Source organism: Leptopilina heterotoma, unplaced genomic scaffold (genome assembly GCF_015476425.1).
Source record: "Leptopilina heterotoma isolate Lh14 unplaced genomic scaffold, ASM1547642v1 Lhet_52, whole genome shotgun sequence".
Taxonomy (NCBI): domain Eukaryota; kingdom Metazoa; phylum Arthropoda; class Insecta; order Hymenoptera; family Figitidae; genus Leptopilina; species Leptopilina heterotoma.
Genome location: NW_025111114.1, coordinates 2793519 through 2815000, shown reverse-complemented (window position 1 = coordinate 2815000; position 21482 = coordinate 2793519). Strand labels below are relative to the sequence as shown.

Here is a 21482-nt window from a genome sequence, read left to right as displayed (position 1 = left end):
ATTAATAATAAAAATATAGTAATAATAAAAAGTGTTATTCTTATATATTAAAATAATAATAAAATATAAATTACGCAAAAAAGTAGAAATGAAGTATTATATGTTCTGACCACTCTCCTTATTAAAAAAAAAATCTCCAATAAAATAACCGGGATAGATTTGAAACTCGAAATCCAGGAAGTCTCGGGCGTGAAATAAGATAGACACTTGTCCTTTTTTTTTAATCTCTTTTTTCTTTTCTTTTCATTTTTCTTTTTCTTTTCTTTTTTTTTTTGTTTCGTTTAAACATGTATGTTCAGACCCAGAGAAAGTTAATTTTACTGGCATCAAGTCTGACTTGGAATTTCGAGTTCAATGATCTTTCCCTTTCTTTTTTCACCTTTTTTTTTAATGAATTTTTTTGAATCTCATTATCAAGAATAAAAATAACAAAGAAAAAAAAATTCGAAGAAAAGAAAAAAACAAGAATGAAAGAAAGAGAGAAAGAAACAACAACAAAAAAAATTCGAAATCATGAAAATTAGAAATTTTTGATTTATTATTCCCAAGTTGAAAGAAAGACGTTAACTTTCTAAATCGTAAATGTCAGAACTATTTCTGTCGCTTTCTTATATAAGAATTGTACTTTATATATCGTCCTTACGAGACCAGATGACATTTTCTAATCATATGTATAGATATTAGAGAATGAAAAAAAGAAAAAAATATTTTTTTTTTAAACTTTGTGAACTTGTTTTGATAAGTTTCATTTTCCTGCTAGTGTCAGCAAAAAAAAAAAAAGAATTGAAGTTTTAATTTTTTTTTCCAGAGGGAGCTTTTAATTGTCCAAAGGACGATGGTCAATTTGAGGATTCGAGGCAATGTGATAAATACTATGAATGTACTGATGGTGTTGCAAAGGAAAAATATTGTCCCGATGGTCTTGTATTCGATCCGTTGAATAGAAAAATTAACAAATGTGATCACGTTTTCAATGTTGACTGTGGCGATCGACTTGAACTACGTAAGAAGAATTTTCAATAATTTATTTTCTGTTTTTCTAAAAAGAAAAGAATTTTCAATCATTTTTTTTTTTTTTTTATTTCAATCAAAAATCAATTTTTCGGACATAAATTTAGAAACCAAATAATTTGAGAAAAAAAAACATTTTTTCTCTCAAGAAAAAAGAATTTTTAAAGAATTATATATAAAATTTTTTCTGAAAAAAAGAATTCTTAATTAAAATTCGGACATTTTTCGGACATAAATTCGGACAAAAAACAATTTGAGAAAAGGGCAATTTTTGTTTAATAGAAAAAAATAATTTTCAATCAATTACATTTCAATTTTTTCTGAACAAAGAATTCTTAATTAAAATTCGGACATTTTTCGGACATAAATTCGGACACAAAACAATTTGTGAAAAGAGAAATTTTTTTTCTCTAGAAAAAAATAATTTTCAATCAATTACATTTCAATTTTTTTTTTGAAGAAGGAATTCTTAATTAAAATACGGACATTTTTCGAACATGAAAATGAAAATTTCGAAATGACATTTTTCGGACATTTTTCGGACATAAATTCGGACACAAGACAAATTCGATAAAAAAGAAATTTCTTTTCTCAAAAAAAATGAAAACTAAACAATTACCAAAATTATTTAATTATAATTAAGCAATTATAAAAATTGAGTGAATAAAAAATTTCAGAACCACCGCAACCGACAAAAAATTGTCAGAGACGTAATGGATTTTTCGCTCATCCCAATCCATCAGTTTGCAACGTTTTCTACAATTGTATCGATGGAGAATCAATTTCGATAACCTGCACCACTGGACTTCACTTTGATGAATACAGTGGAACCTGCGTTTGGCCCGATAGTGCAGGACGCGAGGTAATTTTCATTTGAAAATAATTTCATAATAAAAATCGATAAAAAAAAATAGTACAAAAGAATTAAATTAAAAAGAGAAGAATAAAATTTAAAACAAAAAATAAATAAAACTATTTAAGTCTCACTTAAAGAGGTTTTATTGAAAAATAGTAGAAAAAAAATAATTGCACGAAAAAAAAATTCAATTACTATTAACAAAGTGAAACTGTTTGTCCAGAGTAAATTTTTTCGGAAATAGTCAAATTTTCTCTGAAATAGTAAAAAGTAATCCGGAAATAGTCAAATTTTCTCGAGGGAAAGAAGATTTACTCCGAAATAGTAAAAATTAATCCAAAAATAGTGGAAATTACTCCTGAAGTCCTGAATAGTATAATTTACTCTGGAATAGTACAAAATTATTCCAGAAATAGTAGAATTTACTCCAAAATAGTACAAATTAATTCAGAAATAGTGGAAATTACTTCTGAATAGAAAAATTTGTTCTCAAATAAAAATTAATTCGAGAAAGTACAAAATTAATCCGGAAATAATAAAATTTACTCTAAAATAGTAAAAATTAATTCATAAATAGTAAAATTTACTCTGAAATAAAAATTAATCCAGAAATAGTGCAAATTACTCCTGAATAGCAAAAATTAATCTAGAAATAGTTAAATTTACTTCAAAATAGTAACAATTAGTCCGGAAATAGTAAAAATTACTCCTGAATAGGAAAATTTATTCTGAAATAAAAATTAATTAAAGATAGTAAAAATTAATCCAGAAATAGTAAAATTTACTCCAAAATAGTACAAATTAATCCGGAAATAGTGAAAATTACTTCTGAATAGGAAAATTTATTCTGTAATAAAAATTAATTAGAGATAGTTAATAATTAATCCGGAAATAATAAAATTTACTCCAAAATAGTAAAATTAACTATGAAATAAAAATTAATGCAGAAATAGTGAAAATTACTCCTGAAGAGCAAACATTAATCCAGAAATAGTAAAATTTACTCCAAAATAGTAAAAATTAATCGGGAAATAGAGAAAATTACTCCGGAATAGTATAATTTACTCTGGAATAGTAACTAAAAATTAATCCAGAAATAGTAAAATTTACTCCAAAATAGTACAAATTAATCCGGAAATAGTGAAAATTACTTCTGAATAGGAAAATTTATTCTGAAATAAAAATTTATTCGAGATAGTAAAAAATTAATCCGAAAATAATAAAATTTACTCCAAAATAGTAAAATTTACTCTGAAATAAAAATTAATCCAGAAATTTTTTTGAAAATTACTACTGAAGAGCAAAAATTAATCCAGAAATAGTAAAATTTACTTCAAAATAGTAAAAATTAATCCGGAAATAGAGAAAATTATTCCTGAATAGGAAAATTTATTCTGAAATAAAAATTAATTCGAGATAGTAAAAAACTAATCCGGAAATAATAAAATTTACTTAAAAATAGTAAAAATTAATTCAGAAATAAAAATTAATCCAGAAATAGTGCAAATTACTCCTGAATATCAAAAATTAATCCAGAAATAGTAAAATTTACTTCAAAATAGTGAAAATTAATCCAGAAATAGAGAAAAATATTCCTGAATAGGAAAATTTATTCTTAAATAAAAATTAATTTGAGATAGTAAAAAATTAATTCAGAAATAGTAAAATTTACTCCAAAATAGTACAAATTAATCCGGAAATAGTTAAAGTTACTCCTGAATAGTACAATTTATCCTCAAATAAAAATTAATTCGAGTTAGTAAAAAATTAATCCAGAAATAATTAAATTTACTCCAAAATAGTAAAAATTAATCCAGAAATAGTAAAATTTACTCTGAAATAAAAATTATTTCAGGATAGTACAAATTGTTCCATGAATAGTAAAATTTACTCTTGTATAGTAAAATTTACTCCGTACTAATTGAAAAATACTCCAAAAATAGTAAAAATTGTTTAAATTTTACAAAACAGAAAATTTAACAAATAGTTTAAAGTGATGTTTACTATACTTTTTATAGTAAATATCATTTTATTCCTTTTTCTTTAGAAAAAATAAAAATATACTCAATACATTTACCTTTTTTGAAAATTTCATTCTTTTTTACTGTATTTCAAGAAAATAGATAAAATATGAATAAAAATTAAAAACAAATTTTTGAATATAATTTTAGGGCTGTGGTGCTGTGGACAAGAAGCTCGACGATGGCTTCGAATGTCCAAAAGAAAGTCCCCTCGATACAAGGGGAATGACAGTTGATCATCCTAAATTTGCACATCCAGATGACTGTCAAAAATTCTACGTTTGTCTAAATGGCGTGACACCACGCGAACAAGGTTGTAGCGATGGAACTGTTTATAATGAAGAAATCCAAAGATGCGATGCACCAGAAAATGTACATGGATGGTGAGTTCATTTTTCAATTACTTCCCCCCCCCTCTTTTTTTAGACTCCAATCAATTAATTAATCAATTTATTTGATTTAAATTAAAAAAAAAATCATTTTCCAACAAAAAAAATATTCTCTAGGTATAATTATTTTTTTAATTCAAAAAAGTTCCAACTTCAATTTTTTATTTGAAAATAATGTTAAAAAATTTAACGTTTCTTTGTTATCACAATGTGTTGAACATTTTTTTTCTAAATGAGAAAAACAAAAATTTTTTTGCAGTGAGGACTGGTATAAAGACGTTGGCAAAAAACCTTGAGGACATTGTCATGAGTGAACTGTCCCGCATCGGGATATATCTCCTCGTACTTTTATTATTTTTTTATTTTTTTATTATTATTATTATTATAATAATTAGTATTATTTTATTATTATTATTATTATTAGTATTATATTATTATTATTATTATTATTACTATTATTATAAATTAATGTTATTATTGTCTAGCTTAATTGTAAAAACGAATTTTGATTTGTATATTTTTTTCTAAATAAATTACTTTTATAATTTTAATTTTTCGTTATAATAAATGACGAAGCGAAATATTTTGGATGAAAAATATTTAGAGGTAGAAAATTTATTTATATTTGTAGTGCAAATTATTTATTTATGTTTATGGGTAGAATATTTTTGTATATTTACAGGTAAAATATTTATTTATATTTATAAACAAAATATTCATTTATATTTATAAACAAAATATTCATTTATATTTATAAACAAAATATTCATTTATAATTAAAATGAAAAATTTATAAATTGAAAAATTAATTTGACAAAAACTTTATTTCGATATTTGTCGATAAAAATGAAACTAATTTTAAAAAAGGAAGAAAAATAATTTACAGTTACTTAAAAAAAAAAAAAAATATTATGTGCTTCAAATTTTTTCAATAAGTTTTGCTACGTTTCTAAAAGTTTCTAAAAGGTTTTTTTTTCTCTTCTTTTTCTTTCTTTTTTTTTTTTTTTAAAGAAAGACATTTGAAATAAAGACTCATTTCTTGGAGACCTTGGCTTGGCTTTTCCTATGTATACCAAAGCAGTGAAGCAAATCACTAATGACTTTCTCTTGTGACTTTGTGTTAATCTTATTAAATGATTTCCTTCGCTTTTCTTTTCGATTTAACTGACTTTCTTACACTCAATGATCTTGTCGAGAGCCGCGCACGATAAATTAAAATCGGTTCTGCTTTCTTATTCTTTTTTTTAATTCCCCGTCAATTCAAGGTCTCGAAAAAATAATTTGTTTATCAATTTATTTATTTATCAATTTATTTATTCATTAATATATTTATCAATTTTAATTTATTTATTTATTTATCAATTATTTTATTTATTTATCAATTTATTTATATATCAATTTATTTATTTATCAATTTATTTATGTATCAATTATTTTATTCATTTATTAATTTATTTATTTATCAATTATTTTATTTATTTATCAATTTATTTATTCATCAATTTCTTTATTATTTATTTATTTATCAATTTATTTATTCATCAATTTCTTTATTATTCATTTATTTATCAATTTATTTGGTTATTAATTTTTTTATTTATTAATTTTATCAATTTATCAATTTTCATTTATCAATTTTATTATAATTTATTTACAAACCTAAAATTCAATTTATTTAGTTATCAATTTTTTATTTATCAATTTATTTATTTATCAATTTATTTATTCATCAATTTCTTTATTCACCATTTTTTTTATTTATTTATTTATCAATTTATTTATTTATTTATCAAATTTACAAACCTAAAATTCAATTTATTTAGTTATTCATTTATTTATTTATTTATCAATTTTTTTATTTATCAATTTAAATATTTATCAATTATTTCATTTATTTATTAATTTATTTATTTACAAACCTAAAATTCAATTCATTTAGTTATCAATTTATTTATTCATCAATTTCTTACCATTTTTTTATTCATTTATTTATCAATTTATCAATTATTTTATTTATTTATCAATTTATTTATTTACAAACCTAAAATTCAATTTATTTAGTTATCATTTTTTTTATTTATCAATTTAAATATTTATCAATTATTTCATTTATTTATTAATTTATTCATTTACAAACCTAAAATTCAATTCATTTAGTTATCAATTTTTTCATTTATCTATTTATTTATTTATCAATTATTTTATTTTTTTGTGAATTTATTTATTTATCAATTTATTTATTTACAAATAAATAATTTAATACAAATAAAAATTTTTATATCATCTATAGAAACCATTTTAGAATATTTTTGATAAAATTTTATTATTAAATTTAACAAAAATTAACATTATATGGTTATTAATAATTTTTATTAATTACTTAGAAGAATTATTATAATTATTAATTATTTTCTAAATACCTACCCTCAGAAATTTAATAATTATTATTTAATGCTCGAGTAAAAATTTAATGTTATTAATTATCTAAGAAAACTGCGTAAAAATTACTAATTAATAATTATTTATTAATTGCTCATTTGTAAATTTAATGATTATGATATAATTATTAATTAGTCATGGGAAAAATAATTATTTAATTACATGGAGAAAAGAATTTATATTTATTAATAATTACCCAGAAGGAATATAACAATTACTAATTAATAATTACTCTATTCTAATATTTCTAATTAATAATTATTAATTAGTCATCGGAGAAGTAATTATTTAAGTAATTGGGGAAAAAAATTTATATTAATAATTGCCCAGAAGGAATATAACAAATAATAATTAATAATTATTATTGTTACTAATCAATAGTTATTTATTACTAATTAATAATTATTTATTAATTCCCCATCGGAAATTTAATAATCTTTATTAATCGCATGGAAAAAATATAATATAATAAATTTTCTTGCAAAAAAAAAATATTAAGGCGTGTTAGATATAAAATCTAAACAAAGTGAAGGTATAAAAAAATTTTTTTCTCTCCAAGTAAATAATGAACAATAAATTCGAGGCTATAATATAAATAAATTTTCAACATCCACATTTGGTAAGAAACAAGAAGGAAGTCACCTACATGACTAAACTCGCCTACTTACCTATAGACTCACAATATAAGAATAGTCTGGACTTTTTTTTTTTTTTTTTTTTTTTTTTTTTTTTTTGTTCTCCTTTTGATAAAAAGAAAAGAACAAGAACAAGAATGCTAGAATGTTGAATTGACGATTGGTAGTAGGGGTAAAATGGGTGTTAAAGAGGGGAAAAAGTGAAAAATGGTTTGAGAGCTAGATGAGTTTCGGAGAAAGGGGTAGGGTGTTGTGAAATGCATCATGGTGCAACACACACTGTGCGGTGGAAACTCAGTCGAGCGAAACGAGATCAGTACAAGTCCAACAGTCACGTCTAAAAGCTTCACGCACAGGCCAATATATATATTATAAAGAAATATTATCATTTTATTATAGAGAAAGAAATTTTGTACAAAGAAGAATTTTTCAAGTGAGACACACAAACCGAGAAAAATCAAAGAAGAAGAAAAAGAAGAAGAAGAAGAAGAAGTTTTTTTTTTCAAGAAATAGAAATTATTTTCTTATATTTTAATTAATAAATATTATAGGGACAATGTCTAAAATTGTGACGTTTAATTATTATTCTCTATTTTCAATTGTGACAATTATTGTCATTAATGTGAGTTTGACGCGTGCTCAAACTCAATTTCGATGTCCTGAGGAGAAGGGCTTTTATCCCGATCCAGAGCAGTGCGATTTATATTATGCCTGTGTTGATGGACAACCCGAGGAGAGACTCTGTAAGGATGGACTCGTTTTTAGGGACGATAATCCGAAAAAGGACTTTTGCGATCTTCCCGCCAATGTCCCTTGTGGCGATCGCACTCTTCTTCGTAAGTTTTTTCTTCATTTATTTATTTCTATCGAAAAAGGAAAAAAAAATTATTTTTCAAAAACAATACAAATTTACTTGAAGAAAAATTATTTTTCGAAAACAATCCAAATTGACTTCAACAAATTATTTTTCGAAAACAATCGAAACTAACTTAAACAAATTATTTTTCGAAAACAATCCAAACTGACTCAAAAAAATTATTTTTGTTTCTTTTAATCGAAATTAATGGAGAAAGAAAATATTTTCAATTCTATCCATCCGAATAATATTGATACAGAACAAAATTATTTTCAATTCCACGAAACGAAAATTAATAAAAAGTATTTATAATTTTCACAATCGAAACTGTTTCAAGAAAAATTATTTTTAACTCTAACAGTCGAAATTCGTTAAAGATTAATTACTTAAAAATAAATGGAATAAAATCCAAGTGTTTTAAAACACTTGTGTGGTTAAAAAAATTAATTATTGTTTAATTAATTATCTAATTATTATTTATTTATTATTATTTAATTATTTAACTAATTTTTGTTTCTAAAAAAAATTTTTTTCTATTAGTCTTTTATTTTAATTTTTAATTCCAATTTTTTTTTAACATTTATTTTCAAATTTTAATGAAGGTTTTTGAAACTGCGATTCGTAATTTTAATATTATTATTATTGTTATATAATTTAATTTAATTTAATAAATTAATTTATTTAATTTAATATTTATTCAGAAAGTTGTAAATAAAGTAACAATTTAATAATTATTTTTTATTAATATTAGTAATATTTAATATTTAATAATTAATTTTATATTTAATATTTTTTATTTATATTAATTTATTAATGAATAAACTTTGTTAAAACTGTTTATTAATTATTAATACTAGTTATTAACTAGTTATTAATTATTAATACTAGTTATTAATTATTAATACTAGTTTTTAACTAGTTATTAATTATTAATATTAATTAATTGTTATTATTATTGATAAATAATGTTTATTATCTAATAAATAATTTTTATCTAATAATAAATAATTATTATCTGATAATAATTATTTATATTAATATTTAATTTATATTTATTCAATCGATAGTAATAATAATTTTTTTTAATAATATCTAATTATATTCTTATTAGTTAATTATTATTAATAACTATTAATATTTATTTATTATTTTGAAATACAAACGGCCAAAAATATTATTTAGAAATTAATATTCATTCGGGACATTTTTTATTGCAAAATAATTAAATAATTGATTTAACAAAAAAGAAAATATAAATTTTATATTGTAAACAAATATTTAATATTAATGTTATTGAGTTAACATTATACACGTATGTTAATTCATAGTTATTTATTAATAAACATTAATTTTACAAATTAGTTTTCAGAATTAATTAATTAATTTAATTATTTATAGCATTTATACGGACAGTGTCCATTATTGTAAATGAAATAAAATGAAAATTACTCATTATAATATTGATAAATAATAAACATTAATTGTTATACAAATTAACATTTCCTAATTAGAATAAATAAATAATAAAAAAAAAACTTTGAAACAAATTATTCAGACAATCGGAAAAATTTGTCTTTTTCCATATTTTAAAAAAAAAAAAATTTTGCCTTTTAAAATTTAAAATTAAAAATTTGTTATCTTTTAAATTTTAAAATTTAAAATTTTTGTTATCTTTTAAAATTTTAAATTAAAAATTTGTTATCTTTTAAAATTTTATATTGAATTTTTTTTATTTTTTAAAATTTAAAATTAAAAATTTTTTATCTTTCAAAATTTTAAATTAAAATTTTTTTATCTTCTAAAATTTTGAATTAAAAATTTTTTTTCTTCTAAAATTTTAAATTAACATTTTTTTATCTTCTAAAATTTTGAATTAAAAATTTTTTATCTTCTAAATTTTTATTTAATAATAATGAAAGGAGAAATTGGGGGGAAAAAATTGAGAGAGTTAATTCTAATGAGTTTAATGAGAATTTAATGAGAAATTTTTTTAAAAGTGTAAAGATAAATAAAAAAATGTTCATGATCTCGTTAGGATATTTGAATGTAATTACTCCAAAGTAGAGATCTCATGCGGTCGCGGTATTCTTTAATAAATTTGCAACTTTCTAACGGTTCCTTACATAAAACGTTTATCTAACAAGTCTATATAGTCACCTCCCTCATAAGCGCGTATGTAAAAATTATTTTATCAATTTATCTCCTGCAATTAAATGTCAAATGACAAATTTAAATTAACGAGATTATATCGACCAAATGTAAAATCGATTTCTTATTAAAATCAAATAAGCGAAATTTTGTTATTTAACAGATTTTTTTTTTTAACCACAAACTAGTAGCTAAAGTGAACTACGTGAAAAAAAAACTTAATTTGATTTACTTTCTTTCATATTTTAGTTATTTAAATTATATTAATTCTTACAAAATTAAATTTTATGTTTCCTTTAATTATTACCATACAAAAAATTAGGAGAAAAATTCTTGAATGAAATTTAAAAAATAAATAGTTAAAAAATCATTAAATAAATAATTAAAAATTGTCCTTAGTCGTATAATTGAATAAATAAATAAACAGGTAATGAAAGAAATAATAATTAATAATTAATAAAATAAATAATAAACAAAATAAAATTAATAATAAAAGAATTAATAAAAGAAAGAATAAAATAAATAATTAAAGAATTAATAAAAGAAATAATAAAAGAAAGAATAAAATAAATAATAAAAGAATGAATAAAATAAATAACAAAAGAATTAATAAAATAAATAATAAAAGAAAGAAAAAAATAAATAATAAAAGAAAGAAGAAAATAAATAAAATAAAAAATAAAAATACCTGTAAATATAAAATTGATAAAACTTCAAAACCACCAAGTAGAAATAGTTCTTTTCTCGATTTTCTTATTTTAATTTTATATTTGTTGGGACTTTCCCTCGGATCTGAGAAAGATAATACAAAAAAAAGTCCCATCATCGCGTCAACGGAATAATAAACCGGTCTCCAAGGTCCTTTTGGTAAAAAAATTCGTGACTGGTGAGAAACCGAAATCAACATTCTAAAAATATAAAATAATATTCCATTATAATTGAAAAGAAAATAATTTTCAATTCGAAAATAAATTTTCCAAACAGAAAATTTTTAAACCATTAATAAATAAAATAAAAAAAATATAATTTGTATAGAGAATTATTTTATTTGATTTTATTTATAATTTTTATAGAAATAAATTTTTTGCAAAAATACACGAATCACTCCTAACATGCAAGACTAATTAAAAAAAAAAGTTTAATTATACAAAAAAAAAGAAAATTTATAAATCCCGGAAAAAATTGATGAAATTCCAAACAATTATTTCCGTATTGAAAAAAAAAAACCGTATATAATGAAATATATCGATTACTTTTGTTATAACGAAACTTTCTTTTAGCGACAATAAGGAAATTCCGGTCTAATTATTTATATTTGTATGTACGAGGAAATTAGTTATTTAAATATTAACAGCACGAGAATTGAATAATTAAAAGGAAGAAAAATCATTATCCTTTTGAGGATAAAGATTATTATTGATGGAGATATTAAAATATATTTTTTACTTCAAAAACTTTTGTATATAAATAATAATTATTTATTATACTATTTTCGCTGGTTAATTTATTGTTATTAATTGTAATACAATTTGCCATAGCTAATTAGTAATTATTATTAATTAATAATTATTTATCTTTTTGCCGGTTGATTAATTTTTATAAATTATAATATTTTCTAGATAATTTGGAATTTATTATTTTTTTGCTGGTTAATTAATTCGTTATTAATTATATTTTCCAGATAATTAGTAATTGCACTGTTGGTTATTACCGTATTTTTTATTGTATTTTTTCTTATTGTATTTTTATTATATTTTTTCTTATTATATTTTTTATTATATTTTTTCCTATTATATTTTTTCTTATTATTTTTTATTCTTATATATTTAAACTTTAAAGTAAATTTTTACTATAGTATAGTAATTTTTAGTATAAAATTAGTAAAATCTACTTTTTAAATAGTTGCTGTAAAATTTGCAGGTAGTTTAGATTTTGTTTCGTAAATAGTAGAAGTTGACTTTATATTTTTTTTTTCTTTTGTATAAAATATTATTATCGAAAATGCTTAAAAAAAATAGTAAAAATAAAAAATATATAAATACAGTGAAACCTGTCGGAATGCAACTCGATTTTTAAAATTTTATTGCAGTAAAAAATCATTAAAAAAAATTGTTCTAGAATTTAATTTTATAATATTTTTACAATATTCTGGAACTATGTAAGTGAAAATAATTTTTGTTGGACATTTTTAACTGAAAAATCATTTTTGAAATAGAGTTGCATTCCGACAGGTTTGACTGTAGTAAAAATAATAATTGAAAGGCTCCTCCCGTTCATTTTTGTAAATTAATTATAATTAGAGGGATTTTTTAGTTTATTTTTGCAAATAAATAAATAATAAGTAGATAATAAAAAAAATTAAATTAAAAATAAAAATAAAAATAAAAATTAATTTAAAAATTAAAATTAAAATTAAAATTAAAATTAAATAATAATTCCAAATAAAGAAGGAAAACTTTACTGTAAAATAGTTGAAGTGGTTTAAATTTCGGTCTAGCTAACTTTAATTGTATAATGATTAATAATAATTTTTTTTATAGAGAGAGAGAGAGAGGTTGTTAAACTTTGGTTTACATGTGCTATATATATAAACACGGAACTCACATAATTAACATATATGTTATCTCATGTGTCTTTTTACTGGAAAATCATTAGTCAAACTTAACGCAACAGGTCGCCTGTGTTGCAATATGTGTCAATTTTGTCGTGTCTGTATGCCCTCCTTTAAAAAAAATTTTAAAAAATTAAAAAAAAAAAAAAATGAGTAAACCGCAAAACAAATCGAAATTGAGATTTTGTAATTTATCTCGCGCATTATTACCGCAAACTTTTTCAAATACTATTCTATCTCACGCTGTCTTACAATATTATATTTAATACCACTTGACAAAACAAAATTATTATTATTATTCCAATTATCATTTCTTGTTTATAGTAGTAATAAAAAATATTTATTTATATTTGAATCAAATGAAATTAAAATTGGATATAAAAAGTAAACTTGACTCAAAGAACCTACTAATCCAATTATTTATCTAATCTAATTGACAAAATTAAATTATGACGAACAAAAAATTTATTCGGTAAGAATAGAAAATTTATTTTGTCATAAATAAAAAATTTATTTATTATGAATAAAAAATGTATTTGGCACGTGTAAAAAATTTATTTGTCAGAAATAAAACATTTATTTGGCACGGTTAAAAATTTATTTCACATGAAAAAAAATTCATTTTACTCGAATAAAAAATTTATTGTTAAAAAAAAAACATTCATTTGTCACGATTAAAAATTTATTTCACAAAAACAAAAAAAAATGTATTTGACACAAAGAAACAAATTTATTTACCAAAAACAAATTGTTTTATTTGTTGGGCGCAAATAATTTTGAAGTTGAAATTTATAAGAAGAAAATAAAATTTGAAAATTATTATTTATTAATTATAGAATAACATTTTCATTTATAAAAAAAATTAAAATTATTAATCACTATAGCAAATGTTACGCGCGGAACGTAATATTAAATTTATTACTATGCAAAATAATTACAAAATTTTTTATTTTCAAATATGAATTCTTAAATAATTTCAAATTTAAACTTTAAAAAAATTCAATTATTAACTAATTTAGGTACTAATTAATTATTCTTGTTTATTAATTTCAAAAATTTTTATAAAATTCTTCTTAAGAAATCAATTATTTTCATAAATAATAACATTTTTCGTAAGAATTCAATTATTTTTATAAATAGTAAAATATTTGCAAAAATTCAATAATTTTTAAACAAAATTTTAATAACATTTAACAAACGAGTACAATTATTTTCTAAAATTTTAATAAATCTTTGCAAAAATTCAATTATTTTCTAAAAAATTTCACTTTTTTGTTTTTTTGTTTTTTTCTTCAATTATTTTCTTTCAATTCTTCAAAAATTGAAAGACTTCAATTTTTTCTTAATTCTTTATAAAATATTTTAAAAGAATTCAATTTTCTAAAATATTTATAAATTCATCTAAAAAATTCAATTATTTTTATAAATAGCAAAATTGTTTGCAAAAATTCAATTATATTCTAAAATTTTAATAAAACCTTCGAAACAATTCAATTATATTTATAAATAGTAAAATTCTTTGCAAAAAATCAATTATTTTCAAAAAAATTTCACGAAAGAATTCAATTTTTAAAAATTGTTAATACTATTTTTCGAAAAAATTCAATTATTTTCAAAAATTTCAATAAATCCTTCGAAACAATTCAATTTTATTTCTAAATAGTAAAATTCTTTGCGAAAATTCAATTATTTTAAAAAAATTTCACGAAAGAATTTAATTTCTTTCTTAATTCGTTATAAAAAATTTCAAAAGAATTCAATTATTTTCTAAAATTTTAATGAATTTTTCGAAAAAAATTCAATTATATAATTATGAATAGTAAAATTCATTGCAAAAATTCAATTATTTTAAAAAAAATTCCATGAAAGAATTCAGTTTTTTTTTTAATTTTTCATAATATTTTTCGAAAAAATCCAATTATTTTTAAAAACTTGAATAAATCCTTCTAAGCAATTCAATTATATTTGTAAATAAAAAAAAACTAAAATTCTTTACAAAAATTCCATGAAAGAATTCAATTTTTTTTCTCAATTTGTTATAAAATTGTTTAAAAAAATTCAATTATTTTGTAAAATTTTAATGATTTTTTCGAAAAAATTCAATTATAAATAGTAAAAATAATTATAAATAGTAAAATTCATTGCAAAAATTCAATTATCTTAAAAAAAATCCACGATAGAATTCGGTTTTTTTATTAATTCGTTATAAAAAATTTCAAAAGAATTCAATTATTTTCTAAAATTTTAATAAAATTCAATAATTAAATGTTTAATTTCATTTAAATTTATTTTTTTTTATTTTAAAAACTTGAAGGAAATTGTTTATAAAATTTAATTATTTTCACAATTTTCAATTAAAATTATTAAAGAAACTTCATTATTTAAAAAAACTCAAAGAAATTAAACAAAAAGAATTGAATTGGAATTTTAAAAAAATTTTAATAATATTCTTCACGAGAATTCAATTATTTTTCTAAATAATAAAATACTTCGAAGAAATTCTATTGTCAAATGTTTTGATAAAATTCTTTGCCACAATTCGATGATTTTCAATACATTCATTTTAAAATTGAAATTATTTAAAAAGAAAAATTATTAAAAACGTTACGATACAAAAAAGCAAACAACTAACTTCAAACTGCGAACAGATTACCGAAATACAACGATTATTAATTTATAAATAAATTAATTAATTAATTTTCTTTACCCACAGAAAAAAATATGTTTGACACAGAGACAACTAACATTTTTTAATTTGTTTAAAAATAAATTATATTTGGGACAAATTAATTTTTAGTAATAATTTTATATATTATTTGGTTCAAATAAAATTTTATTTGAACCAAATAAAAATTAATTTGAACCAAATAAAAATTTATTTGAACCAAATAAAAATTAATTTGGTTCCAACAAAAAAATTGAATTCGTATTGAAAACAAATAAAAAACTCAGTACTTTTAGCGACGAACATATTTTTATTTACCTCAAAAAAAATTCTATTTTAAATAAAAAAAAATTTTTTCTCCAGGCATATATCATTAAAATAAAAATTGTAATTTAAAAAGAAAAAATTTGTCTATTTCTAGAGGAGCCACAAAGTTCAAAAGGATGTCCAAGAGCAAATGGTTATTTCAAGCACGACGATCCCGACTCGTGTGATAAATTTATGAATTGCATTGATGGAGTTGCAATGGAAATGTCATGTCCGCCTGGATTGATATACGAGGACAAAATGTCGAGTTGCGTATGGGCGCAGGACTCAACGAGACTTTGTGAGACTTTAAAGCGTGAGACATTAGACGATGGCTTCACATGTCCCGAGGGCGATGTCGCTGGACCGCAGGGAAGAATTTTACCCCATCCCACATATCCCCATCCAGAAGACTGTGCCAAATTTTATATCTGTAAAAATGGCGTTGTACCACAAAAAGGACAATGCGAGCCTGATACTGTTTACAATGAAGAAAGTTTCAGGTGCACCGAACCCGAATTAGTTCAAGGATGGTAATTATTTTTCTTTTTCTCTTCTTTTTATTCTTTTCATATTCTAAATTCACTCTATAGTTTGCGAAAAAAAAAATTAAGTTCTCAAGTTGTTTTTATTATGACTCTAAATATCAAAGTTTTTTTTTAATATAAGACTCCTTTTGAATGTTAATCAAAAAATTTTAATCATAAATTTTAATTTATATATAAATTTTAATTTAATTATTAGAATCAATTTAATTTGGTTTCAGTTTCAATAAATATCCATTAAATTCAGATTCGATTCAATTTCGGATTTGGTTTCAGTAAATTTTAATTCAATTAATACTCGATTCAATTCGGTTTTAGTTTCAATAAATTTCAATTTAATTCAAATTCGATACAATTCGATTTTAGTTTCAATAAATTCCAATTATTTTCAGACTCTATTTAATTTGGTTTCAGTTTCAATAAATTTTTATTTAATTCAGACTCGATTCAATTCGGTTTCAGTTTCAATAAATTTTAATTTACTTCAGATTCGATTCAATTTGGTCTGAATTTTAATAAGTTTCTATAAATTAAATTGAAATTTAATTAAGTTTCTATAAATTCAATTGAAATTTAATTAAGTTCCTATAAATTAAATTTCAATTTCACAAAGTTTCAGTTTAATTAAGTATGGAATTAATTAGGTCTCAATTTTAATAAGTTTCAATAAATTAAATTGAAATTTCATAAGGTTTCAATTTAATTAAGTATGAAATTAATTAGGTCTCAATTTTAATAAGTTTCAATTTAATTATATTTTAATTTAATTAAGTTTCTATTAATTGAATTTCAATTTTATTAAGTTTCTTTAAATTTAATTGAAATTTAATTAAGTTTCTATAAATTAAATTTCAATTTCATAAAGTTTCAGTTTAATTAAGTATGGAATTAATTAGGTCTCAATTTTAATAAGTTTCAATTTAATTATATTTTAATTTAATTAAGTTTCTATTAATTAAATTTCAATTTTATTAAGTTTCTATAAATTTAATTGAAATTTAATTAAGTTTCTATAAATTAAATTTCAATTTCATAAAGTTTCAATTTAATTATATTTTAATTTAATTAAGTTTCTATAAATTAAATTTCAATTCCGTAAAGTTTCAGTTTAATTAAGTATAAAATTAATTTAGTTTAAACTTAAATATATTATAATTTATTTAAGTTTTAATTTAATTTTTGACAATTTACATTTTTTATGTTAATATTTTTAAATTTCTACCTATTAAAAATTAAAAAAAAAATTGAATATCAATTCGTAAAGTTTTAATTTAATTAAGTTTTTATAGATTGAATATCAAATAAATTAAGTTTGAGTTTAATTAACTTTAATTTCAATTAGGTTTCATTTAAAATAATTTTCACTTTAATAAAGTTTTAAATTAATTAAAAATTGTTAAAAATCTAATTTCATGTCAATTTAATTTCAGTTAAATTATTTTTCAATTTAATTTAGTTTTATTTTCATTAAGTTTTGAATTGAAAAAACCTCAATTTAAATAATTGACTAAATTTTCAGTTAAATTAGTCCTCAATTTAATTAATTAACTAAATTTACATTTAATTGGTCCTAAATTTAATTAATTAACTAAATTTCCATTTAATTGGTCCTAAATTTAATTAATTAACTAAATTTCAAATTAATAAAGTATCAATTTTATTTTTTAATTTAAATTTTAATTTAAAAAACTTTAGTTTAATTAATTAAGTAAATTTTAATTTAATTAGTCCTCACTTTAAATAATTAACTATATTTCAATTTAATTGGCCCTGAATTGAATTAATTAACTTCATTTAAATTTCATAAAGTTTCAATTTAATTAATAAATTCAAAATTCAATTTAATTAAGTATCATTTAAGTCATTAATTAAATTTCAGTTAAATCAAGTGTCAATTCAATTAATTAATCCACTTTTGATTAAGTTTCAATTTAAATAACTTTTAACTCCTTTAAATTTAATTAAATAACTTTTGTTTTGATTACGTTTGTATTTAGTTATTTTAATTTAATTAAATTTCGTTTTAATTAGGTTCGAATTTAATTAAGGCTGGGTTGAAATTAATTTAATTCAATTTTTAATGCAAGACATTACAAGATAAATTAAGTTTTAATTTAATTAGGCTTCAATAAGATTAATTAATTATTTTTTAATTTATTAAAGTCTGGATTTAATTAATGAATTAAATTTGAATATATAATTAACTCTCCATTCTGTTATTTATGTAATGAAATCAAATTTAATTAAGTCTCAATTTATTTGATTGATTAAGTTAATTAATTAAGTTAATTAATTAATTAATTTAATTACTACTCAATTTAATTCAATTCTATTGAAATGAGGTCTGAATTTATAAAATTAATTAAATTTTAATCAAATTAAGTGTCAATATATAATTAGTTAATTAAATTTAAATAAAACTCAATTTACTCCATTACTTAAATTTCAATTTAAGAAAGTTTTAATTTAAAATTAAATTGAAATAAATTCCCAAATTCTATTAATTGATTAAATATGCTTCTAATTTAATAAGTTAATTAAATTTTAATTTAATTATGTTTCAATTTTATTAATTCATTTAATTTCAATTTAATAAATTTAATTTTAATGCAAGAAAGTTCAATAAAATTTTAGTTGAAAAATTTTAGCTTTTTTAAAATAATTTTTTATTTTGAAATCAAGTCACAATTTAGACTCAAAAATTAATTGTTTTAGGCGAAATTAATATTAATTTTTTTTTCTGTAAAAATTTCAGAAAAATCTTATTGAATTTCTATAAAAATTACCAGGGAATTTATTTTAAATTTCTAATTAGAAATTCTTAAGGAAATTTCAGAAAAAACTATTCGAATTTCCAAATGGAATTTATAACTAAAATTTCTGTTTATGGAATTTGAAAAAAGATTTGAAAAAGGATTTGAAAAATGATTTGAAAAACGATTTGAAAAAAAATTTTCAAAATTTCAATTTTCAAAATTTTCAAAAAAATTTGAAATTGGATTAAATTCAATTTAAAATCAATAATTTTTCTTATTAAATTTCGAATAATTTTGTCAAATTGAATAATTTTGAATAACTTTTCTAATTAAATTTCGAATAATTTTTTCAAATGGAATAATTTTGAATAATTTTTCTAATGGAATTTTTTTTTCTTTATTGAATTTTCAAATTAGAATTTCAATGAAAATTCAATAGTTCACTTTCCATGGAATTTTTCTAACATACGCTGAGAACTATAATTTCATTTTCTATCTTATATTATTATTATTATTTTTTAAAACACTCAATTCTTTTCAAATACATTCTAATTCATAATAAATAATAATTAAATTTTATTTTCCAGCGAGGATTACTACAACAAGAGAAATTGAGTTACATAGTTACAGCAGGTGCCAGCTTCGCGATATATAACGCTTAACTTTTACCCATAAGAATAATAAAAAGTAGTTTTTACATTATATAAGATGCACTACTTGCTTTGTTGTAATTTTTTTTTCTCATTTTTTTTTTATTCGTCAGTGAAAAATACTTTTCCTTTTATGTAAGAAATTGAGTCTTCAATCTTTTTTTTTCAAAGCGTTTATACAGGAATTTTTTTTTTTAATTTTTCGTGTTCGATTTTTTTTCGATCTCGATATTTAATTATATATTATTTATTGAAAATGAGTCAAGGAACCAAAACGAGTTATTAAATTATTTGAGAGATTAATTTAATCGGAAAAAGCAGGAAATGTATATGAATTTCCAGTTATTGAATTTTATTAATATTATTTGTATTTTAAAGTTCATCTAGTTATTTTTTTTTAGTGCATTTTATGACAAATTACATCATTATTATCTTGTGTATTATCACGCATTCATTTTCAATCATTTGTAATAGTTATTTTATATATTACGTTATATTTATTTAATTTTTAATAATAAAAAAAAATTATTAAGCCTTTTGTACAGAATTTTCCATTTTTTCTTTTCTTTGGATAATTTTTTTCACCTGTGAATCCCTTTTTGAATTTTAATTCTTTTTTTCAGTTTAAATTATAAAATTAATTTAATTAATTTAATTAATTTAAATTTATTTCTATCACTTATTTTAGTAATTATTTTTTTCATTTTTACTTTCAGTTTTAGTTTTTAATAATAATTTTAAGTTTATATTTCCAGTTTTTAGAATTTTTTAGTTTAAACAATTTTTAATTCATTTTTTAATTTTTATTTTACTTTCAGTCTTTTAAATTTTTTAATATTTTAGTTTTTAATTTCAAATTTTTTTATTTTATCCTTCATTTCAGTTATTGTTTACTTTTGGTTTCTATAAAATATTTGTCTCTAAATTTAAATTAGACTAAAAATGTTTATTAATTTGAATTAGTGACTGACTTTTTGCTTTTGAATTAGTAAATTTTACTTATAAAATAGTAGAAATTACTATTTATTCAATTTTACTAATAAATTAGTAGGAATTACTCTTTATTATAATAAAATTTACTAAAAAATTTACTAATTTGTAAAATTAAAAATATAAATATAAAATTTATAAATTTTATAAAATTAGTAGGAATTTCTATTTATTATAGTAAAATTTACTAGTTTATGAAATTAACTAATTTATAAAATTTATAAAATTAAAATTTTAAAAAAGTCAATCACTAATTAAAATTAGTAAAAATTTTCACTAATTAAAATTTAGAGTTTAAAAAACTTAATTTGAAATTAAAAAAAAAATATTTACAAATATTAAGAAATATTTATTTAAAAAAATTTTTTTAACAATTTTTTTTTTACTTTTTTGTTATTTTAATTAAAAAATAAAAAAATTTAATTTCCAATTTAATTTTGAATTCTATTTTCAAAATAGAAATATACAAAATCAAGTGCATATTGAGAATAATTTTAAGAGAAGATTTTCCAAAGACAGGCCAATAAATTTCACCTTTCCATCTATAATTGGTTATAATTATGGCCTTTCTCTTTATGTAATTTTCACGTTCCATAGAGTCGAA

At 19.5% G+C, this 21482-nt stretch overlaps 2 protein-coding genes across 2 annotated transcripts in view; both read left to right on the top strand.

The window, feature by feature from the left end:
• The window catches only part of LOC122507922 (protein obstructor-E-like), a 6815-nt gene extending 1987 nt beyond the window's left edge, over positions 1 to 4828 (top strand). Inside the window, exons 2-5 of the mRNA XM_043620932.1 lie at positions 809 to 1003; positions 1689 to 1873; positions 4039 to 4271; positions 4537 to 4828. Of these exons, the coding sequence (XP_043476867.1) occupies positions 809 to 1003; positions 1689 to 1873; positions 4039 to 4271; positions 4537 to 4573 (650 nt within the window). The 3' untranslated portion in view covers positions 4574 to 4828. The remainder of the gene's footprint in view (positions 1 to 808; positions 1004 to 1688; positions 1874 to 4038; positions 4272 to 4536) is intronic.
• Positions 4829 to 7609: 2781 nt separating this feature from the next.
• Positions 7610 to 20432, top strand: LOC122507920 (protein obstructor-E-like). Its single transcript, XM_043620929.1, has 3 exons — positions 7610 to 8187; positions 16053 to 16470; positions 19826 to 20432. The coding sequence occupies exons 1-3, from the start codon at positions 7908 to 7910 to the stop codon at positions 19851 to 19853; spliced, it is 726 nt and encodes a 241-aa protein (XP_043476864.1). The 5' UTR covers positions 7610 to 7907; the 3' UTR covers positions 19854 to 20432.
• The last annotated feature ends 1050 nt before the right edge of the window (positions 20433 to 21482 follow it).